General features: G+C 32.0%; 2 protein-coding genes across 5 annotated transcripts; one reads left to right on the top strand and one right to left on the bottom strand.

Annotated features, from left to right (window-relative positions):
• LOC18604123 (kinesin-4) lies at positions 1,148 to 11,928 on the bottom strand. Of its 4 annotated transcripts, XM_018116712.1 has the most exons (26): positions 11,728 to 11,928; positions 10,133 to 10,219; positions 9,870 to 10,024; positions 9,512 to 9,703; positions 9,252 to 9,409; positions 9,041 to 9,151; positions 8,488 to 8,707; positions 7,965 to 8,092; positions 7,753 to 7,836; positions 7,514 to 7,591; positions 7,338 to 7,430; positions 7,201 to 7,230; positions 6,439 to 6,780; positions 6,266 to 6,347; positions 6,092 to 6,187; positions 5,836 to 6,015; positions 5,579 to 5,685; positions 5,314 to 5,492; positions 4,968 to 5,132; positions 4,640 to 4,893; positions 4,307 to 4,470; positions 3,148 to 3,272; positions 2,890 to 3,033; positions 2,083 to 2,171; positions 1,303 to 1,966; positions 1,148 to 1,218 (listed from the first exon to the last, which is right to left on the bottom strand). In XM_018116712.1, exons 4-25 carry the CDS (start codon positions 9,537 to 9,539, stop codon positions 1,908 to 1,910), a joined length of 2,916 nt encoding a protein of 971 aa, XP_017972201.1. In that variant the 5' UTR covers positions 9,540 to 9,703; positions 9,870 to 10,024; positions 10,133 to 10,219; positions 11,728 to 11,928; the 3' UTR covers positions 1,148 to 1,218; positions 1,303 to 1,907. The 4 variants fall into 4 exon arrangements, with proteins under 4 accessions (XP_017972201.1, XP_017972202.1, XP_017972203.1 ...); XM_018116713.1 differs by lacking the exons at positions 1,148 to 1,218; positions 1,303 to 1,966 and having other exon boundaries at positions 2,146 to 2,171; positions 2,890 to 2,944; positions 7,132 to 7,230; XM_018116714.1 differs by lacking the exons at positions 1,148 to 1,218; positions 1,303 to 1,966; positions 2,083 to 2,171 and having other exon boundaries at positions 2,931 to 3,091; positions 3,176 to 3,272; positions 7,132 to 7,230.
• On the top strand, positions 18,695 to 20,012 carry LOC18604122 (LOB domain-containing protein 40). Its single transcript, XM_007036461.2, has 2 exons — positions 18,695 to 19,085; positions 19,201 to 20,012. The coding sequence occupies exons 1-2, from the start codon at positions 18,896 to 18,898 to the stop codon at positions 19,767 to 19,769; spliced, it is 759 nt and encodes a 252-aa protein (XP_007036523.2). The 5' UTR covers positions 18,695 to 18,895; the 3' UTR covers positions 19,770 to 20,012.

Raw genomic sequence — 24,979 nt, 5'->3', positions numbered from 1 at the left:
AATATTTTATTATTATTTTTTTTTTTAGCCATCTTTTTGACTTTCTTTTTCTACCACTCAATCCTCTTCACTTATCCATGTCTTCCATGAAATTTTTAGACTTTTCTAAAGTTTTGGTGGAGTAAATTTTTAAAAATTACACTTTTGCCCTATAAAGTGAAAAATTATATTTTTACCCCAAAAATTGAAAAATTGCCCATAGACATATTTTTCATCCCTTATACTCATACCATTCTCCAATTTGTCAAATGTGATCTAAATTCTCTCAAAATCTCAAATTTTGTCCACAGGTGGAAAAATTACAATTTTACCCCTAGATAATGAAAATTCCGGTTTGACTCCGAATTGATCCTCAAACTCCTAATTACCATTTTGAATCATTCCTGAACTGTGAAACTCTTAATTTCACCTTAAAATTTCTATTTGAACTAGTTCGAGGCTTAATCGACTTAATGGTACCATTAGGGGCAATATCGTCTTTTAACGATTTCTCGAACTTCTTAAATATACAAACATTCTATCGAGTATGTGAATGACATTATAATTATTATACAAAGCAGGATTTGACACGGGTGTTTAATGACAAGTAGCTGTCCATTGGGCATTTGCATCACAAAACAAATCACACAATTTGTTGTTATCCGGGAAAAAACATAATAAAACTACATGGGACCAAGCCCCCAAAAGACATGTCTCCAACTTCATTTTCCCAGGGAAATTTTGTGCTTAGAATTTTCAGATACATTTAAGACAACTCTTTATATACTTCTAAAAAGTCCTTTGATGATTTTATGGTCATACACTTGTCGTGCTATACATTTTCGATATATAATCAAATGTGATATAGTTATTGATACGAATCGTTTTTTATTAATATTGCCTGTCGTACTATATTGATAACTATAAAATATTTATATTTCATTATTTTATTTTTTTAAGTCATTCCCATGTTAATGTAAGCTTTTTCAAACACATCCTTTATGAACATTTTTCTTGGTTTTCTGGATTTTAACTGTCTTAATCCAACAAACACTAAGGAACTTTGAAATTTCATTTGAATATTCCCCATTCTTTTTTCAAACTACTGAAAATGCAAAGAAAATGAGAAAAAAAAAATCTCAGCCTCTAAAAGCTCTAAGCCAAATTGTCTTGGACTTCAAAGGTCCCTCTTCCTTTTTGATTTGAAGGAAGATGACATGAAGCTCCCAACCATAGCACCTGTGCTAGAAATTTCCTAAAATGAATGGCTGCAATTCATAGATTTAATTCTATTGAAAGCATTCAAGCCACTAAAAGACTAACCTTTATGGCACCTTAACATAAGGCCATAACCGGCCACTGCTACCATGACCTCTTCTCCATATGTCCATATCTTCACCCCTCCCTTCAACACTAAACAACCAAAATGCAAACAAACAGTAGAAACAAAAACTTGAATGTAGTCATCTTAAGGGATTTCACTTGCTCGTCTGCAGGCATCATCATCAACTATATTGAAAATGAGACTTGATTGTATAGAAAACCATTCTTTCTGAAGATTGCAGAAGGTTTGAGAGGCAGAATGAATTAGCAAGGAGATACTGGACTAAATTGAGAAAAGAACACTAGGATATGTATACAAATTTGTACAAATGTATGTACATACTCCAATGAACCAATAGCATCGATTACAGTTTTGATCCAAGGGGAAAGAAGAGTGCACTAAAAAGTATCAAAATTTGTAACAAAATTCCAATTAAGGCAGAACTGCCTACAACCTATGTGAGGAGAACGAATTCAGAAACTTATCAGAGTTGAGATAATATCTGCAAAGTTGTGATGACATCTAATGTATAAGTCAAAAAACCATTGATGAGTATCAGACTATAAACAAGAATTGTGAACAACTGCAACTTCTGTTGTCTTATTTACTGCCATCTTCTCGGAGAAGGCTTGAGCGAAGTGGAGCTTACACTCTTTTTAATGCCTGAAAGGAGCAATAGAAGAGAATTTTAGTAGGATACCATTTGAAGAGGTCTACTAATTTTCATCCACCTTAAAGAATAGCAATTATAAAGATGGAAGAGCTCTGAGTTTATATACTTGTTGAAACCCTCGAAGAGTCTGTTCTTGATGCAGTTAGCCCTTGTGCGAGTTTTTGTTGAAGTCGAGTCCTTGTTGCTACTTTAGTCCTGCACAAAATTCACTTTAATGGGCTGAAGTTTAAAACAAGCCAAAGAATATGTTGGAATGGAGCAGCTGAACCCCTCTCCCCACTAACCTTCTTCCTTTTTGCATTTTTCTTGTTTAGCTTTGGTTATATTTTGGTGTTCTGACCTTAAAAATGAAATGCAAAAACAAAAAACTATTCAAAAGAATTTGTGCATGAAAGGTTACCTACATCTGTTCATATGATAAGTTTTAAGTAACGCAGAACAAATGTTCCCCACATCATATGACTTTATAAGAAGGGTAGCTGATTAGAAGAAAGAATATGATCACTTATGGAATCTGCCGAAGAAATCGAATTGCAGCTAAACAATTGTCGCCATCACAAAATATATAACTTGGATAACTCGAAAATACCAATAATTTGAAAAGAAAATCTTAGTAATCAAACATATATGGACCTGTCTCTGTGTGTGTGTTGGAAAGGGGGATATACACTAGGAAAATAAAGACTTTGATTGTTTATATGTTCATCGTTTGACATAGAATTGCTTCCTGCTTGTAAGTTTTGGATATAATAACTACAAATCTCCTAATTAATCCAGCTATTTATCTATACTTTGCTAGGGTAGCAAATCAAATAAACATTTTTATGCATATTTCTTCCCTAATTTATGTATAATTTACTATGTGCAATTTTAGATAGGTGCTTAAAGCTGTAAGAACATAAGCAATACTTACTTTCCCAAATTCATGCCTTCAGGGGAAAGACTGTATTCAGCTGAGTCATCAGTTTCTGTTCCCATAGAAAGACTACCATCAGATATTTCAGTAAACTTTTCGTCATCCGTGGACTGCTGGTAATCAGCTTCAAAATGCTTATCACTGTGAACAGTTGTCATGATCAGAAGCTGCTTTCTCAGTATGTCCTAAGCCTTCCCACCTGACAGTTTTGGCTTCATGAGAAGAACCACCTATAGAATGGAGGAAGAACCATACCTCAATGAGCTTGTTCCATGCTGCTCACCATTGATGCTAGGGTATCCATTTTTTAGATCTTTAAGTAATTGCAACCGCTCAATCTCCTCATCCTTTTTGGCTATTGTGTCCTTGAGACATGCCATCTGCAGGGCCAGTTAAACTTAGAAGACAATAACATGAATTGAGTAATAGTCCAGTATCCTACTGCCCTCTTTCTGGGTGGAGAATACATGTCATACCTAGACCCAGAATATACGGACAAAAGAGGGTTCAACTAGAAAAGCATATCAATCTCAGGAACATTCTTCTAAATCTATCTATAAAAGAAAATGAAATAAGTAGATATCTATCCATAATCTTCGAATACAAGTATATTATTAGTCAAGAGCATTGTTCAGGAGCCAAAAAGAGGATTCAAGTGGATAACGCGTGATTCCTGCAAAAAAATAATTCTAAACCTCTAAATGAAAATGAAATAAGATCTATATCCAGAATCTTCAAATAAGAATATTATTAGGCAAAAGCATGGTTTCCGGAGAAGTATTTTGAAAGCTTTGTTGAGGTAATATATAGTCTATATACAAAAGAAAGTTATATAAAATATAATCAGCATGCATTCATAGATCTAACAGTATTGCATCATTCACTAACTGATCTGTCACTCTGGCCTCTTCCTTGTCATTGGCCCTCATCTTCTCCAGCCAAAGCCCAATGTCTCTGACCCTCCTAATATATGTCAGAATAGTTTCTGAAATTCCACGAGGATTTAAGAAACTAGTGTTATTTTTAATTAACTTTTTTCTAAGCATACCAATCATAACTGATGTAGTAAACTCTGCTGGTATATTAAGAAAAAAACAACACTTATTCTAAGCAGGATAAAATTTAAAGATCTTCATCATCGTCATGCTACTTCTGATAAACCAATTCAAGACAACCACAAAAAGTTTCTTTAGTATAATAGTTTTTGTTTTTCTTGGAAGATCCATGGAAAATATATCTAGAGACTCTACAGCTCGCTGAAATTCTTATTAGCAGTCGTAGGAGATATTGGTTCACATACCTATTGATCTTCAGAACAAACTACAAAAGTTTGTTCCCTAACATATTAAAAATAGTAACTCCATATGAGAAAAAATGCAACATCAATAAAAAAAAAAAAAACAAAGGAACTGACCTGCTCCATTAGTTCCCTAACATCCTTCCCCTCTTTGCTACTTCGTGCAGCACCTAGCTCAACTCCAGAGACCCGTTCAGCAAACTTCAAAGTACTCATACTTTCAGAAAAGGAAGTGGCATCAGGATTGAGCTGCACAAACATAAGGGTCTTTGCTTGACCACCTGGAGTGTATAAAACCATATAGATGAAGATCTAGTGAATGTGTTTACGAAGCAATACATTTCAGATAAACAACAACATCAGTGTCCTCCAAGCAAATAAAACAAAATTTTCATACTCTAAAACCTGAAGGTGATTTCTGATGGTTCAGGAATAAGATGAAATAAGTACCGAGAGAGCTCTGAAGTACTTGAGTGAGCTTGCTATTTCTGTACGGCACATGAGGACTCTTTTGTGCAAGAGCAAAAATTACATCTCCAAGGGAAGACAATGATTTGTTTATATGTTGTGCTTCCTTAAGCCTATCTCCAGTTACCTCAGATCTATCGACTCTTTCACTTCCTGCTAGATCTACCAAATGAAGATTACCATATAAAGTAGTGCCAACCTTCAAATCCTTCCCGCGAACATGAATTGTCACAATGCTGTAGCCACAAATCTAAATCATAAGTCACCACGGAAAACTAAAGATATGATTTCAAATATAAGATATGCGAACCTGTGAGAGCGACTACTTCTTTCATTTAGAGCAGTAGCACCAACAGCTCTATTCTTGAGTCCAATATTCATTAAATCCAATACATCAGAGGTTGATATAACAGGGAGCATGGTAGCATCAGGTACAGCTAACCCATTAGGTTGAGAGATAGTTGTAATCCCAAGCTTGTGCAGATTAAGGAAAACAAAGATTACTATACCAAAATAATGAATATTTTATTTAAACATTTATTGAAATACACTTGGAAACGGAATACATTCAAAAGCCAACAATTTATATATATAATTGAAACAGGTTGACCAACTGCCATCATTGAAGCACATCTATCTCGTTTAAAAAAGGATATTTCTTTTGAGAACCACCACTTGATAATAAATCGCGCACTTGTTCATTATATATTTCGACCATTTGAACCCCAACTTCATAGAGAATGGTGCTTCTTCTATTTTGAGAGATTTTGAAGAGACAATTCAAAGCACGATAATTAACACCCCATTCCTCTTCAGTTGCTCCATTAGGACCAGTCTGGAAATGTTAAAAATAATGTTGAATGGGATTGTTCAAAAATATTTAAGCAACTTCATGAAGCTTAAGAATACAGGGATTCATACCATTGTGTAGGTTTTCCCTGAACCTGTTTGGCCATAAGCAAATATACATACATTGTACCCATCAACTACTGATTGCACAAATGGTTGAATATCTTGAAATACCTCCCCTGCCATTGTTTTAAAGAATGTTACCAGTTAGACATTGCAATGCTTTCTCATTGAAAACATATTCAAGTTCATATTGCAAGGAGTATCAATCAACTAACAAAGAACTATTCAACCAACAATAATTATTTGACAATGATAGAGATAAAAACCTTGAGTAGCAGCTGGACCAAAGACCTTATTAAACTTGAATGATCTTTGGCCATCTTTCCCTGGCTTGGAGGGATTTGCAATAACTAACTGGCCATTTTCACCAATATTTTCTATGATTGTCTGTTTTCCAGTTTGTCCAGGCAGAAATGGCCTTATTCGACAATAAACTCTAATGTTTCCTGTAAAAAAAAAAAAAAATCAAAAAGTGATAAACAAAATGACAGAACCCAACAGAGAGAAGCTACTAATGGGCACCTTTCAGGTCCTGAAGCTCATTAAAAAGCTTTCGGTTTTCAGCAAGAACTGCATGATAGTTCTCGGCCGCATCTGCTAATGCTTTAAGCTTTACTTCTGAACAAGAAAAGATTTTCTTATGAGAACTTTTACAAAACAAAACAAGCTGACAAAACTTTCATACAACAAACCCACCTAAGTAATTAAATTCCTCAGAATAGCTCTTCTGTGTTTTCAAAATTTCTTGCTTGATGGAGTGAGAAGTGACCCTTAGCTCCTGAATACTTTCACAAATTAGTAAAATGAATGATGTTTTGAAGAACAAAATACAGAGCTAAAAAAGACCCAAAAAAAAAAGCTATACATACCTTCATTGCGCCAAACTGAAAATCCATAAAGCTTTGGTAGATGTTCTCTTTCATGTTCCATCTTTGGCATTTTGACTCGGAAATTACTTCGAGCTCTTTCACCCTATTGTTTGAATCAGCAAGGAGACACTCAAGCTCTTTTATCCTCATCTGAAGTCCTGCTTTGGCACCCTTAACCCCTGCTTCCACTTCAAAGCAGTGCTGCTCATGCATCTTTTTGGCAATTTCTAACTCTTGCTTCAGTGCTGAGATTTCAAGATTGTGTTTATCATTTTCTTTCATTAACTGTTTTATCTCCTGCTCCTCAACTTTCCGTTTTTCTTGCACTTTGGAGTTCTCAGTCTGCAAGAAAGGCAAAACATCCCATGAGAGAAAAGCCAAAGTGTAGAAGGTATCTGTATTATATGAGATTAATTTCATTGGCAAGTGAAAGGTGCACTCCCTTTCCACTCTCACACCTAGCAAACAGCTTGCAACTTTTTTTTTTTTTTTTAAATTATATTTACTTTGTAAAGCCAACTGATAAAGAGTGTCCATAACAAGAAATAGCAGGCAGGAAAGATCCTCCACATACTGGGTACAGTGGAGATTATGATTGGTAAATTCATTAAATTCCTTCAAAATAATACTAATTAGAGATTTCCAATAAGTACTGGATAAAGAATGCGTAAAACAACAGCTAAATAATGATGCCTGTGAGAGAATCGAACACAAGCAGTTCAAGACTGTTGAACAGCAAGAAATGTTCTGTTTTCTTCGAACCTTTATTTGCTGAAGCTGGTTCGTGACATACTGCAACAAAAAAGTTCATTAAACACGTATCCGTCAGCATCTACACTAAATTGGGAAATGCCTTTTAATTATTCTTTTCTCTTTTTTAGCTTTATTATTTTCTGCACCTTAGTCTCTTCACCAGCTCCAGATGCAAGGGCCTCGAGTACTCTGATTCTTGACTGGTACTTCTCCTCGCGAGCCTTGAAAAGGTTGTTTTGCTGCAGGCCACAAACTACATTAAATCAGTAGAGAGAAACTGAGAAGAAAGTATAGAAAGCAAGAGATTTGGAATAGTATTTACAGTTCTTAGGTGCTCTGCTTGAGTTGATATACGCCGTTCAATCTCCTGCACAACTTTTCTCAGTAGACATGCCACACGCTGAGCAACAAAGGTAATGTCTTCATGTTCTTGTACCAAAATATCCATATAATTGCATATGCACACAAATGCATATATGTAAACAAAAGCTACTTGCAATGACACACACATGCACATAAAAATACTTAAATTTTACGCCCATATTTCATCATATACCATACATGAGGAATTTCACCAATCTTTCTTTCAACACTTTCATCCAGAATTCCATTCACAACACTTAAAAGTGACTGAGTAGGGGCATTCTGCATACAGGAAATATGAAAATGCATTAAACATACACCATATGATAAATAACAAGTTTTTTGCGTATTAAAAATGTAGACGGCTAACCAAAAGAAATGTAAAAACATAATAAATGTTAAAAAGTTACATCTAAACTGTTTGATTTCATCATCTCTGAAATTTTTGTTGCAGGGAGATCTGCATACAGCCCTTGTTTCAACTGAAACACCTCATGGAACTTGTGTCCAACATGATGCAGTCCTGCAGCTGATGGTTCTGCAGAAGGCGCAAAAAGTACTAAACATAAACTAGAAATAAGATTTAAAACTACAAGAAAAACCAAAATAATATCTGTGTTAACTAAATATGAAATAAATGGATATATATACAGTTTCAATAGATCAGAAGTCAACTCAGCACCTGTTAGGTGTATGCTTTCTGCTAGCAGTACATTTTATAAGGCAGGTGTGACATTGTTAGTATATTCTTGTGCTTAAGCAATATATAGCCAGTTAACCAGAACTGTCTCTAATCTAGACATTCATTACTTCACTGCTGCCATAGTATTTTTACCATTGAAACCACTTGAAACTTGTAAACTATCACAGATGCAACATTAACAAGCACACATATGCACATGCAGAGAGAGAGAGAGAGAGAGAGAGAACTACCTGACATTAAAGGAGTGTGCAAGGCCCGTTGTAATTTTGACTCTGAGGAAGCCTTCAACCTTTTTTCTCCAGATAATGGTGTGAGAGGCCCTCGGGATGATGCATCCCCATGAATGTTTCCAGGTTTAGTAATAGTACTAGTGGTGGACAAGTTACATCCAGATGGCATAAATTGTGCTTTTAGTCTTAGAAGGCAGTCAACAACAGCCTTCATAGATCCCTGAAGGATATAGGGGGAAGGAGGCAGAGAGAGGGAGGGCGGGAGGAAGATCATAGAATAACATTAAAATTCTGCCAGGTTAATAAACAAGGAAGCAGATAACCAAAAATAATAAATGAAAAGGGTAATGTCAAGAATACACACGAAAAGCAGTGCATGTAAATACCTGTGTAGCACCAATATAAGCTTTGATTACATAGGTTAAACTTATTCATTCAACTCTTTCAATTAAATGGATTCCTGAATTTAGAATTTGATATTTCCATATGGCTAAGCAATCAAAAGTTCATTTAAATAGTAGTTATAGAAAAAGTTCATTTGAATAATGGATACCTTTTCTAGGTCTGATACCTCAAATCTGGGTATTCCTAGCTCATCCACTGCTGTCAGAAACCTTGTAACATTTTCTGACCGCAGCACTGAAGAATTTTCAGGATAACCTTCCTAGAGAAAAAATGCAAATTAATCCACAACATAAAAAATCAATAAACTCATAATAAGATGTGATCAAAAGAACCTAAAAAAAAGAAATGAGTTGAACAACCTCATTTACAGAACCAGGTCTAACCCTGTTCAATATTTTACATAGAACGGCGCCGTCAACCAAGTTAGCTCTCAATTCTTCATCTGAAGCATTTATTGGCAAACTTAGATTGGGAAGAATACTATTCAACCATTCGACCAATACTGCCCGTTGCTTGGCTGCAAAGGATGAAAAAGACAAAAGCAAAACCACTCACTCAAACAAATTAAAAAAAAAAATGTGCAAAAGAACCAAAGACACAGAATATCTGCTTCCTGTACATTCAGTCTCAGAATTACTGTTTGCCATTGCTTCAAAAACATTGACATGCAGTTACATTTGAGATGTCAAGTCTTCCAGAGTGTTTTGCATGGTGATTCAGCCTTAAATTCCTGATCAGATGCTAAAAAACAGTTCTTTAGAGCTCAATTGTGAACTTTTGGTTCCTCCTGTGTATCGTTTATAAAGTAGACCTGAAAAACAATTAACTTTAATTAATGTGCATGTTTGCTATTAGAACAAATGAGACAGAGCCTAACTCAGTGTTCTTAGAAAAAGAACGAGGGTAGAGAAACCAAGTCAACAAAGTCATTAATAGCCAGAATTTTATAGAATTTTGCAAATTAACCAAAATGTTACCATGCATAAGTGATGTCTTGAGCAAACTGTGATGTAACTGCACACTAACTAAACAATGATGCTTTTGTGAACCTTGTCTTCTGCAAGAAATCGTGCATGATCCTTGACTAAATTAATCAAATAAACCAGATTTCCTCAAGACTGTGGCTACTGAGCTGTTGTCACAAGAGGAGGTATGTGTTAACTGCTATAACAGTAAAATTTGGAAACTATATTCTTAATAGATTTGCAAAGCAACTTATCAAAGCAGTTGTTAAACTTACCAACTTCCAACACCCCTAAACTTTACTGTCGAAGTTGCTGCAACTTTGGGCTGTCAAAGCTTTCCCTGTCAAAGTTTGGTTAAGGTCCTAAGAATTCAGAAAGGAAATTATAAGACCATAACACACAGGGAAACCACCTTAGGGTGTAAACTCAGATGACTACTAAAGACTATCTGGTGCAGACAAACATTGCTAGGTTCATGGAATCGATATGATAATATCAAGAGAATTTTAGAAGAAACCAGAAGAGGATAGATAAGCATACACTAAAGCAATGACAATTTATAAACATGAAATTTTTATCCACAAGCATAAGATTTCTCCCATCATTTTGCTCGTTTTCCAATATGAACACATAATTCTAGTTCTAGCTTTACAAAATACCAAACTTGTTTCTCTTGCAGACTGATAATCAGGTGTGGAAAAGCTACCAAGTCAGCCTATTGATACTTCCAGAATATACGTACTATTGACTAACTGGAGATGTTCCATGTTCTTCCTGACCTTAAAATTTGGCAGAAGTACAAAAGACACTCTTATAAAAAGCTTCATCTGAAACCAGACAAGTTCTTACATTAATATATACGGTCTTAGATGAGTGTGATTGTCTCTTCAGAGGGAGTTGTTGGGTGGTTGGTCGCCCATTTCAACTTCCTCAACCCTTTCTGTTTGCAATTTTACAGTGTCCTTTTGGACCTTTCAGCTATAATCTTAATTCAGCTCCATAAACCATAAATGATACAGCAATAGCAAAAAGTTCGATAGTTAAACCACCCTAGTGATACCATAAATGTGTCCACAACCACCAAGGTTAACAAAACATAAAGTCAAGCTTTTCTATCCTTCTAGTCCTAGGAGACCTATTGTGAAAAATTTCTTGTTTACTTTGGGTTGTACTCTTGCATTACTTCTGTGAAATTTCTTGAACAACTTGATCCATATCAAGGTTTTCATATGCATACACAAATCTACATTGCACACAGGCAAACAGACATGCATAGCTATTTAACTCAATAACAATGGCAACCAACAGATTTAAATGCAGAACTCATAGACTTCTGTGATGGAGCCAGGGATGACTTGAAGACAAATTTGTGTTCATCAAAAGAAACTGTAAAGCAAACCAAACCATACCAAATTCAAAAGACCAAAAAAACTTTAAGACCCTTTATAGATTATATCTTTCAGAAAAACAAATTGCAGCCATCTCAGAAATGTGTCAATGAGACTGATATACAGAGAATAAAAGAAGCTAACAATTCCTTAAAAGAAAAAGCAGCCATTGATAATTTTACAACCTTGCTAAAATCTGGGTATGTCTTGCAATCACAAAAGAAGAGCTAAAACACACACACACACACACAAAGAAACAATACCCATTAGAGAACTCAGCTAGAATATATGATAAAACAGTGAATGGAAGTCCAGATTTTCAGGTTAATGAAAAAATATGGATTGAATTTATCAATGCTCACATGCTACAATCATATATATACAAAACTAAATATCATACCATCCACAAACTAAGGCTTTGATCATCATCAACATTGTCAAAAACATTAATGAATATGAAAACTAGATCATAGAAACATTACCATGAAATTGTTGAGACAAGTCCAACCTAAGAAGACAAAGAGATAAAAAGGAATGTAGAGCTGTGCACGTTGATCAAAGGTTCAATGAAGCTTTGTTAAATGTATAAGTGTCATGTCAATGGAAGAGATACATTAAATTTTTTTTTTTAATTAAGTTTCTAAATTATTTGAAATTAGTGGGAATTTGAATCATTTCTTGATTGTTTGGTATTCCGTTTGCCATTGGGCTTCTAAGGGACAATGGTGGGAGAAAGGAGCCGGTAAAGTAGGAAACTAACTGTCTTTTCGTCGCAACTCTCGTTCCATTGGGTGTTTGCCACGTGTCCAGGATCCGACATTGATGCTCCATCTTTTGTGCTTTCTTACTTTGGATGGTTAGTAAAAAACTAGGAAAAGGGTCTTCCTCTTACGCCCAACAAATATGCAGCTTTCAAATAATTTCTCTTCTGATAATGTCATCTTAGTGCTAAGCAATTCTCGGACGAGAAAACATTCTACGACAGTCAACATAATTTTTATATTTATAAATATTTCATATTTATAAAAAAATTTACTTTCAAATAAAAGAAAAAATTTTAAAAATATTTGAAAAATCTTTTCCACTTGAGCCTTTACCAAGCCTTAGCTAACTTCGTGAAAAGACCAAGCTAACCACCACTAGCCAAATCCACAAACTTCGCTCAAAGATGATTGAGTTTCAATAAGATTATTTTATTTAAAATAAATATATTCGAATTCAGTTTTAAAAATCGAGGAATACATATATTTATTATTAAATTAAATGTTTTTGACATTTTTTAAATTAATGTTTTAAAACACAAATTAATCTGAATTTGACTCGAAAGTAGTATATAATTAAAAATTTTAATTTTAATTTTAATTTCAATACATATATATATATATGATTAAAACATAAATATAAAGATATTTTTATTATTTGAACAATAATAAATATAAATTATGAGTAGGTTGGGTTTGACCCACATTTTCCTTTGAAAAGGTTATGCTTTGGTCCTAGCCCATCCAGACCCACAGGTAACATGGTCTTTGAAGAGAATCATAGATTTCTAAACTTGATAATTTTGAATACGACATGAAAAGATACGGGTTAAATAGATTTTAGATTTAGTCTTAACGTGTGTCGTGTCTAATTATATCTAACACGTTAAGACACGAAAATTTTTGTGTCTTAACGTGTTAGATACGACAAACACATTTAAAACACGTTTAAACAGATTTACTTAATCGTGTTATCGTGTTTAAATGTGTATACATGACACATTTATTAACTTATTAAAAATTAATAATAAAATTATATTCTTTAAAGTCGATTAATTAACATTTATTAAAAATACATATATATAATTATTTTTATAATTATAGATTTTAAATTTAAATAATAAAATTATATTTAATTGTAAATATTTTTATTTAATCGTGTTAATCGTGTTAAACGTGTTATTAATCGTGTCGTGTCGTGTTACATGTGTATTAAACGTGTACGTGTATGTGTTTTAAATTTAAGATGCGAATAGTAAATGTGTCGTGTTCATGTTTAGCCTTAACATATTTCGTGTCTAATCGTGTCTGACACATTTACGACACGTTAACATGAATTGCCAAGTCTATAGATTTCTCAGTAATAAAACATATTTTGCCAAAACTCTTCACTCAAAGAAAAAAAGTAATATAAGTGTTTAATAAATTCGTTCAAGTGACAATCTAACATAGTTATTCACTAAAACCCTTACTATTATAACATTTGAAAAGTCGATACAAAATATTAGAATGACCGCTTTAAAAAATCTTAAATAATGTCGTTATCACGGGAAATAAAATACAAACTGTACTGTTTTCATTCATCTAGGTTTTTCCCTCTACATTTTTCTTAGTAAGGTTTTTAATGAGATAAAATTTTAAAATCATATTCCTGAAAAGAATTATATACTCTTTTTCCTTCACTCGAATTTTTTTCAATGAGGTTTTTTACTAGTAAGGTTTTGATGGAATATATTCTTAATATAATCGACATTCAATGAGACAATGTTATGAATATATGTGTCAATATCTATTATATTAAAACTCAAAAGTTCAGATCAAGTCAAACAACGCAACAGACTAGACACAAAAAGTTTAATCTAATTTGAATTTTTGTGTTTGATTTTATATATTTAGATTTGGATATAAATTAGATTGGATAAAGATTAGAATTTAATCCAACCAAATCAAATCCTTTAAGTATTATCTTTATCTTCATGAGATATATTCTTAATATAATAGACATTCAAGGGAAAAGTGTTATGAATATATATGTCAATATCTACTATATTATGACCCAAAAGTTCAGATCAAGTCAAACAACGTAACAAATCAGACACAAGAAGTTTAATCTAATTTGAATTCTTGTATTTGATTGTATATATCTAAATTTGGATATAGATTAGATTGGATGAAGATTAGAATTTAATCCAACCAAATCAAATCATTTAAGCATTATCTTTATCTTAATGAGATATATTCTTAATATAATAGACATTCAAGAGGAGAGTGTTATGAATATATGTGTCAATATCTATTATATTATGACTCAAAAGTTCAGATCAAGTTAAACAACGCAACAAGTCAGACACAATAAGTTTAATCTAATTTGAATTCTTGTATTTGATTATGTATATCTAGATTTAGATATAAATTATATTGGATGAAGATTAGAATTTAATCAAACCAAATCAAATCCTTGAAGCATTATCTTTATCTTATAAATTCTATCTATACAAGGGGTTATTAGTTTATAAATAGGTCTCTCACTTTATTTGTAAATACACTATTAAATAAGATCTTCTTATTTCTTCTAAATACTTTTTCTCATAATTATTCTTTCAAGTTATATTTCATAACAAGAACTTAATTTTTATCACATTAAAAAATAGAAATATTTGTAAATTTTTGAAAAAAATCTATAAATTTAGAAAAACATAAAATAATTTTTTAATACTTAGAAATTCTAAAATTTTTAAAAATAATCAAAAATAATTTTTCATTATTAAAAAAATTCTAGAACGATAAAAACTAGAAATAATTTTTATTTTTGTAAAAGATTACAAAATCCATAAAATAAAAAAATATATTTAGAATTTTTCAAAAATAGAAGATATTCTTTTTTATGCTTATAATTTTTTAAAATTATAAAAATTATTTTCACTATGTGATTTTTAATGAACTTATAAAAATAAAAATATTTCTTTTTTACTTTCAATTTTTTTCAAAAATTTTCTTTGTTTATTTTTTTTATTTTTTTCTATAAATAATTATTCCCAATTTTAATGTTCTAGGATTATTTCAAAATAATAATAATAACAATATAGTATAAAATTTTTAAAATTGCTAACAAATAAAAAATTATTTTTTAATTAATATTAACATGGATTTGCTCGATGCTTGGTTATTTGCTGAAAAATTTATTTAAGAGATGATATCAAAAAAACATAAAAGTATATTAAAGTTACATTTTAATATATAATAGATAATTCTGAAAATTAAGATTACATTTTTAATAAAGTGCTTGTAAACTAAATGTTACAAGGTTATCTTCCCAGTATTTTAATCACACTTTCCTTAATATACCAAATGCTGTAATATTATCATACCAACAATCACATTTCTTTTAATCATATTAGTTGCAATTAGATTTCCTACAATGTAATTATATTGTAAGGCACTAAACGCAACCTAAACAACCAACTTACTTTTATTATTGTTTTTATAATTGGTGCATAAGTTTAGTATCTAAGTAAGTCCAAGAACTACATGGAAGACATAATAAGGAAGCATAACAAAATAAATATTTTTATTTATTGTATTTATAAATTATTTTTTTCATTTTAGATAATTTTTAAATATTACATAAATAATATTTGTAACATGATAGTATCAGATAAGGATTAATTCTCAAATTAAAAAGTGGGTACAAACACTGAATGGGATAAAGTCCAATCTTATTTCTAAATTGTCATATTTTTAAAAAAATTATTATAAATATCAATAAGATTTATCCAATCTATAAATAACAATTCTAATTGCATTTAATTACTTTCATTAATAAGCAACAAATTTTGCTTGATAACTCTATCATTTTCGTCGACAAAGATACGTGTTCAATGAGACTTTTTAATTTTTCCCTTATATTGTTGGATTCAATTCATAATATTACTTGTGGGACAAAAAAGTTAGTGAACACAAGCTTTCGAATTTCAGTCAAACTCATAATTGGGTAAAATAGTATTTTATAGGAGTTATTTTATTAGGGTACAAATCTTATTCTTCCCAATTTAATTGTGATAAGAATTCTAATAGCATTTAATTACTAATTTTAATAGTTTTAATATTAGATTCATGTTACAAATTTTGAATTATTTTATATTTTTATATAAATATAATTAAGAAAATAAATACTTACATGCAACACAGTTAACAATAAATACTAGTGTATTTAAAGTTTTCAACAATGTTGTTCATTTGGGTGAGATATTGCAAGTATATTAATTTATCACTTTATCTGAAACAATACTAATTAAAATAAAAGCATTGAGGTAAGGTGTGAATCATGCATTGATAATTGAATCAAATAGTTTATATATAAATATTAAAATTTAAGATTTTTAAGTTAAAATCATGGAACGAAGTATTTAAATAATTATCTCTAATCAAAATTTTTATATGTCGAAAAATAATATTAAAATTAAAAGTAATATTGTTTTAAAGAACAAATAACATAAATTAATGAACAAAAAGATAACCCTAAATCCAAATTCTACACCAATTAACATTTAATTAAGAGAAGAATCCACTTTTTACCACGTTGGAAATTAGAAGTGAGATTGTCAAAGGGACAGACAGACGGATGTAGAAGAGACTTTAGCCTGTACGAGAAGTTTTAAAGCCTTAAAACCAGAGGCTTTGGTAACTAAGGGCGCCCACAGATACGACCCTTCGGCTTCTGCCCTTTCGCCATTCGCCCATCAAATACCGCTGTACGGATTCCGCAAAACCGGGAATTGACGAAATCAAGAACCGCGTTTTATTTTAGCTTTTGTTTTTACATGGTTCGCACGCGCTGTTTCTCGTCCCGTTCCGGTAGATCAGTGTTTTTGATTTTTAATTTTATCAAATAAATATAAGATATTAACAATAATTTAAGTAAATACGAAATTAATTAATCATGTGAAGAACTTAATTACTAATATAGATACGTTCAATATACGGGTGATATGATACTATATGATTAACATATTTACTAAATTATATAAATTTTATGCAACACAATATGATTGATACGATTAAAATTTATAATTTATGAAGTAAAATATCTTAATATTTTAAGTTTTGAACATAATTTTACACGAATCTATTAGTATTTGAAATGAATAATTTGTTTCAAAAAAATATCTTTCACTAAATATATAAGTTCTACCGTTAATTTTTGTTAATTTGATGATATGATAATATTTTTAAAATAATTTTATCTTTTATAAATTTTGAAAATTATTACTATATACAATATAATTTTTTTTATTTTTACAATTTATTTCTCTCTCCATCCAAGCATTCTCTCTCCTTCTCTCACTAGATTTTCTCCACTAGACGGTGGAGCTGAATAGCAATGACAACTGCAGAAAGCATGATAAGCGTGAATGAGACGTTCCCCGATTGGATCTAGTCGGGGGAGGATAAAAATCTGGTGTAGGGTGACTAGGGAGTGACATCGATTGGCTTAAGGGAAAGAAAAAAGGGGAAGAAATAATAAGAGTATTTCAAATATTTTATATTTGTTTGTTAATGTCGCGTTTGGGTAAATTATTCATTTTAAATAATAATAGACTTACATAAAATTATAATTAAAATTTAAAAAAATCAAAGTATATTATCTTAATTTACAACGTGTTTACACAATTAACATAACATGATAGAATTAACATGATTAAATTAAAATATATACAAATAAATTATAATTTTATTATTCAAATTTATAATAAAAAATTATAAAAATTATAATATTTATAAAATATAATAAATTTTAATATTAATAAATTTTAATTATATTAATATTTATATATCAATAAATAGATCTTAATTTTTTTTTAAAAAGAGATCTTATCCATGTATTAAATGTGTAAGACACGTGAATGCATGATATGAATACACGATATAATTGATAGTGTAAATTAAGTGAGTTTGACACAATTTATACATTCAATACTATTTGAATAAATCAAAATCCGCTTAAATCCGTGTCATGTTCATGTCATATTGTCCCTCTGCGTACAAAATTGTCAAGCAGACGTGAGAGAACTTTTAAATGGGATTTTTTTCCCCTTTGTTTTGGGGCGTGGAGAAGATGGCGTGTGGGGGTTGGTTGTAAGGGGGGTTGTAGGTGTTTGTGCTACGATGTGGCGACTCGTCAGCACGGCAAGAATCTGAACACGTTGCTCGCTTGTCGTTCCTCTTGCATGCCTCAGCTTCCTCGGATCTTAATCTTAGATTTGGCCTTTATTGACAGCTTCTGCTATTTCCCAATTTTTTTTTCCTCAGATAATGCTTTCCTAAACAATACAAGAAAATTAATTACGTTTAAAACTTTTTATTTTTATAAAAGGAATGATAGCCAATTATTCGAATAACGCTTTCAATTTTTTTGAATAATTATTTTTCATTTTTCTATTATTATAATTTAAAACAAATTATTATTTTATTATATAATAAAAATGATTAAAAGAGTTGTAAAAAGTAAAAAAAGGAATGGGCAAATATGGAAACAGAAAAATGAAAGGACAAATGAAGAATCACCAAGGACAAATGGGCAATTAGTTGGCAGTTCCCCAAGGAACTGTAAAACCCACGAAAGGAGTCAATCACCTGTTTCCTTGGAAACCACTGCACCACTCCCACCCGCCACTTTTTTCAAACAAAAACCCCACGTCCGTCTCCCCACTCACCCATCTTAAATATCCCCTTCATTTCTTTCCTTCCCAAGTTTCAAACCATATACAATTCTACAACAATCCTCCGCTTCCAACGTCAACCGCCTCATAATTCCAAAACCCCCTAAAAACCCGTCCTCAAAATCAAACCAGAAAGGAAAATCAATTAATCTTTCACTCTCTGGTTACTCATGCGGATGAGTTGCAACGGTTGTCGAGTCCTTCGGAAAGGGTGCACCGAGAGTTGCAGTATAAGACCTTGCCTCCAATGGATCGCCACCGCCCAATCCCAAGCCAATGCCACCCTTTTCCTTGCTAAATTCTACGGCCGTGCTGGCCTTATTAACCTCATTAACGCTGGCCCCGAAAATCTCCGTCCTGGTATTTACTAATCTTTGCTTTACTTCCTACCCAAATACAGATTTTTCTTTTACTTTACGTTTTCATCAATAACGTGGCTCGTTTTTTGTATTTTTTTTTTTTTTGGGGTTTACAGGGATTTTTAAATCATTGCTTTACGAAGCATGCGGCCGGATAGTGAACCCGGTTCACGGTTCGGTCGGGTTGATGTGGTCCGGGAGCTGGCATCTCTGCGAAGCAGCCGTAGACGCTGTTCTTAGGGGCTCACCGATTAATAAAGTCTCGTCTGAGTTGTCGGACTCGAGCCCACATCTCAAATCCTCTTGCGACATTCGGCACGTGTCAAAAGAGAAGAACTCCGATGATGGGCTTCGCAAGATCAAGTCTCGGGGACGGTTCAAGCGGTCGGCTTGGAAACCGAAGGCGCAGGTGGAGAAGGAGGTTTGTCATGAGTCGGTGAGCCATGAATCGGGCTTGAGTCAGAGGCGTAGTCCGGGAGGGGATGGTGCGGAAGGTGACACCGTGTCGGTGGAGACCGTGGAGGCTTCGTTGGCAAAGGCTGATGAGTTGGCCGACGGGAGTGATTTGGAGTTGGACCTGACTTTAGGGTTCGAGCCGAGCCCAAGGAAGAGAGCGAACAGTATCAACGGCTGTGATGATGCCACGCGCGGAGTGCAACTGGATCTTGGGCAAGGTTCATGTTAGGTTAATTGTAGGACAGCGTTTGAGTTTTTCTTTCCTTTTTTGGTATAGCTTAAAAGAGATGAGAAAACTTGGTCCCAATTTTAATGTTTCATTTCTTGGTAAATAGTGGCTTTTCCAAAGTGCTAAAGAGAAAGAACATTGTACACAAATTAAGGTTATAAGGGGTTCCATTCCCTTTTTTTTTCAAAGTAAATTATTACAATATTTTTAAGATATCAATGAACAGTGCATCCGTTTTGAAATATCTTAAATCGAATCTGATTATTTAATAGAGTACTCGAACTCGCATGAAATTTTTGACAAATTTTATTAAAAATTTAATTGTTTTTGATGAGATATTAATTTTTAGTACTTGTTGGCGCGCAAAAATTTGATAAACATTGATAAAGTGTTTCTTTTACTATTCAAAGAGGTTTGTTGGTATTGGAACACTTGGCAAGTGTGTGTATTTACTATGTAAAAAGCCTATTCCTATTTGTATTATCTGAAAATCAGTTTATATATATATATATTCTCAATTAAGAGAATTAATGCATGCATTCTTCCTCAATAGAGTACATTGAATCTTATTTTTCTTTGAAAAATACAGTACATTGAATCTTATTTTTCTTAGAAAAATGCTAGGGTTGGTGAGTGGGTGGCTTCCACTTTGAGCATTGACCAGTCTTCCCTTCATAGTATCTTACCTACCAGTTAAGTTTGATTGGAACGTTGTTCTTTTGGCCAAACTCCAAATAACTGGCATGGCTTATGGTTTTGCCTAACGCCCATAGGCAAGCATAAACCCAACTTGTTTTAAACAAGCATTGCAATGGCCCCTCGTAGGAAGGAAAATTCTACATAATTGCAATGCCCAGATTCACTTGCTTCAAAGAGCCCATAGTTATTCAGGATAAAACAAGAAATATAAACTAAAAATGCTGCCAGTTTCCCTCGGATCCATCGATTAACGGATTAATTTAAGGTAAATTCCACTTACATGTTTTATAATTTTAATTTTGCTCACGTGATCTTTTATACTTTTTTTTTCTTAATTAGCACTCTATTAAAAATACCGTTAGTTTTCCACACATCCACAGATTTTCGATGGATTAATTAATTTAAATAATTATGGGCATAGGATATGGTTGGTTTGTTTATCTTCTTGTTTAGGTAATTGTTTGTGGTACTATGTTGTTAAAATAATCCAAACTTGACCTAGTTGCTCTTATCAGTCTTTTAATAAAATTAAGGTAAAAGGTTTGAATTTTCTTTCTCTCTTTTGACCCATAATTAATGTGCAAGGAAAAAAAAAATGGTCATTGGTTTTAGTCTTTAATGACTATAAGGTTGGAGTTTTCTTTATTGGTGCATATGGAGAGGAAGGATGAGACAGTGGACAGTGATCTAATTTTGGACCTTAATCTTTTGGTGACCACTAGGGTAAACTTTATAATATTTGTTTCTTTGGTTCGAGAAAAAAATATTTGAATTCAACTTTTTAAATTGATGATACATACATTTACCATTAAGTTAAAAGCAATTAAAACTTCAAAAGTTTTCGGTATTTCAAATTTAAGAAATTAATAAGAGAATGAAAATTTAGAAAATAAAAAAGGAAAAACTTGTTTATCTATAATATTAAATAAAGGGAATTGTTGAGTTTGGTACTGTGTACAACTCATGAATCAAGTGACACAAAGGTAGTATGAAAAATTATCTAAATAAATTTAATATCAAAACAAAATATATGAAATTATATACATTTAAGACATTTCATTATTCTATAAATATATATTATATATATTAAAATATCCCACTCCTTCCTTAAAAAACTACACATTCCTAAACTTGACCTAGTTGCTTTTATCATTCTTTTAATAAAATTAGGGTAAAAGGTTTGAATTTCCTTTTTCTCTTTAGACCCTGAATTATGTGCAAGGAAAATAAAAATCATTATTTTTATTCTTTAATTATTACTAGAAGGTTAGAGTCTTTTTTTTTTCTCAGCACATATAAAGGAAGCTCAAGAGAGTGGAGAGTGATCTAATTTTATACCTTAATATTTTTTGTGACCACTAGGGTAAATTTCATAATTTTTGTTGTTTGGTAAAAAAAAAAAAAGATTTGAACTCAATTTTTAAACAGATGATACATACACTTATTATCAAATTAAACTAAAAATAGTTAAAAAAATTTAAGTGTTTTATATTTTGAATTTAAGTAAAAAGAAAAAAAAATTATTTATATGTACTATTATAAAGAAAAAAGATTTGAATTCAACTTTTTAATCAAATGATAAATGCACATTGTGAATCAAGCTTTGGTAGATGGCTTTTTCCCATTCGATTTTTCTAAAGCCTATATGACTATAATTTCAAAGAAAGAAAATTCATTGATAATGATGGATTTTAGATCTATTAGATTACTTAATACTTTGTATAAAATTCTTACGAAGCTTTTAGTAAATAGATTAAGGCCTCTTTTATAGGAGATGGTAGGACCATTCCAGAGCAATTTCCTCACAAGTAGAAGTACTAGTGATAATGTTCTGATTACTCAAGAAGTTGTGCATTCTCTTATGAAACGGAAAGTAAGGAAAATGAGTATGATTATGAGGATTAACTTACACAAAGCCTATGATAGTGTGGATTGAGAATTTCTATCGCAAGTTTTGATTGATTTTAATTTTCTCTTACAATTGATTATTTTATTTATGTTTTGTGTTACTTCGAATTTGTTGTCTTTAAATTGGAATAGTGAATCTCTTTTGTATTTCTCTACACAAAAGAGTTTAAGACAAAATGATCCTTTGTCCCTATATCTGTTTATTTTGTGTATGAAAAAAATTGTCTCACATGATACAAGAGTAGGTTTATAAGAAGAAAAGAAGACAATCAAAACATCTCGGTTGAACTCGATACTTTCACATTTATTTTATACGGATGACTTACTTTTTTTTACTCAAGCAAATACAGGGCAAATGTAGGTTGTTATAGAGTGCGAGTTTGCAGCAACATCCGATTCGGTCTCAAACTTTATCCACAATAAAAGCATATAACTATTTAGATGCTCTCTTGTGAACAATAAAAACACCTAAGTATTTACCCAAGTCCTCTATAACTAGGATTCCATAAGCTATGCCTAGGGAATTAGCAACATACAAGAGACATTAGGAGAAACAAAGAGTTTAGATTTTGGAAAAAGAATGTGTTATTGAAGACGAGTAGAAGAATTCTAATACAATCTGTTATGAATGCCATTCCAATTTACTTAATACAGACAGCCTTACTCCCTATGGCTACTTATTAGCAGTTGGATAAGATTGCTCAAAATTTTTTATGGGTTAGTAAATATGATAGCTCCCATAATCATCTGATCAGTTGGGATAAGGTGTGCTTATCGAAGGCTTATGGTGGTTTGGGTTTATGTTCAACAAGGCACTCAAACTTGTCTTTGCTTGCAAAAATTGGTTAACGCTTGGAAAATAACTTAAGTTCCTTATCTTGTGAAATTTTCCAAGATAAGTATCTCCATAATTTTGATTTCAAGTTTGTACCTATTTGTGCTTATGCTTTTTCTATTTGGAGAAGTATTTTGAAGTACATAATTTTTTTGAATTTGGGTAAAAAATGAGTTATAGGAGATGGTAAAAATGTTAGCTTTTGGAATGATCGGTGGGTGGGTGATGGCCCTTTTATTCGATATGCTCTTGGTGCTGTTAATAATGAGTTGTTCTCTAAAAAGGTTATTGATTTTATTGGTATCCATAAGGAATGGCAATTTGACTCTATTTGGCATATTCTCTCTTTAGGTAAATTATTGGAAATAAGAGCAATTACAATCCCTTTAACAATTCCTCGGGGAGATCAAATAACTTGGTGTGGGAGAGCAATGGAGGCTTCACGTTAACTCCACTTATAAGCTGGTGCACATTCAATAGATTGGAAACTTGAAAGTGGAGGACCTAATGTTGATTTGGCACATAGATTGTACAGATAGGTTTCGATTTTCATGTAGACTTCGTATCATGATAAACTAAATACAAATGAAAATAGAATAAAGAAACAAATGGTGGACGTTGTGACTTGTCCTAGATGCTTACTTGGTGTTGAATCGATTTTACCTTTGTTTAAAGACTATCCTTATGCGAGAAAGGTTTGGAGGTATTGATTGCATTTAGAAATTGACAAGGCAAGTTTCTTTAATTCAGATTTAAAAGAATGGCTGTGAAGAAATTGTTCTAGTAAGTTTAGAATTATTGATAATGTGATGTGGAGTGTTCAATTTTCTATGACTCTGTGGGAACTTTGGAAAACCAGGAACAAGTGGGCTTTCCATCAGCTTGATTTATGACCTAGTAATTTATGGAATAAGTCTTGACTTCTAGATAGAGAAATTGGATTAGCCATGGAATGAAAGCAGAATAATAGAAAGGTGGCTAGATAGGTCAAGTGGAAGCCACCAAAACCAAATGTTTTTATTCTTAATATTGATGGTGCCTGCAAATCAAGCTTAAGGTGCGCATTTATAGGGGGTTTGATTCAGGATTCTAATGGAAAATGGGTTTGTGATTTTGTCCTAAACATTTGTGCTACAGATAGCTTGGTAGCGAAACTTTAAAGCATTTAAGAAGGTTTATTGCTAGCTAAGAACTTGAAATTGAACCAATTGCAGCAGTAATAGTCCATTTCTTAAATGAGGGTGTTGTCACATCTCATCCATATTCTACTTTATTTCAAGATTACGTTACTTTGACCCAAGAAGGCTGGGAAAGAGATATTCGTCCTATCTTTAGGGAATGTAACATGTGTACATACTTCCTTGCTAATTTGGCTCAATACTGTTCGTTGGGAAAGTTTTCTTTGAGTAATCCTCCGATAGATTTATGTCCATTACTTATTAAGGATATGTTAGGCTTTCTTAGTCTAAGATCTTAAATCTGGTCTTTTTGATTCTTATGTACCAAAAAAATTATGTAGAGGGAATTGTTGAGTTTGGTACTCACGAATCAAGTGACACAAACACAGTTTGAAAAATTATCTAAATAAATTATTGGATACTACTCAACACTAATAGAGCTCATTGAACTTCATGCTATTAATCTACTACAAAAGGTGTCGTTTGTGACCACTTTAGGAATTGGAAATGTTGTTTCTTAATCAAACCAGAAAATTGTTCTGCATATAGAGCAAAAGTACAAGGTGTTTATTAGAGTTTTTTGATGGCAT

Source organism: Theobroma cacao, chromosome 3, assembly GCF_000208745.1.
Source record: "Theobroma cacao cultivar B97-61/B2 chromosome 3, Criollo_cocoa_genome_V2, whole genome shotgun sequence".
In the NCBI taxonomy this organism is placed as follows: Eukaryota; Viridiplantae; Streptophyta; class Magnoliopsida; order Malvales; family Malvaceae; genus Theobroma; species Theobroma cacao.
The sequence above is the reverse complement of the archived record's forward strand: the minus strand, read 5'-3'. Positions and strand labels throughout refer to the sequence as shown.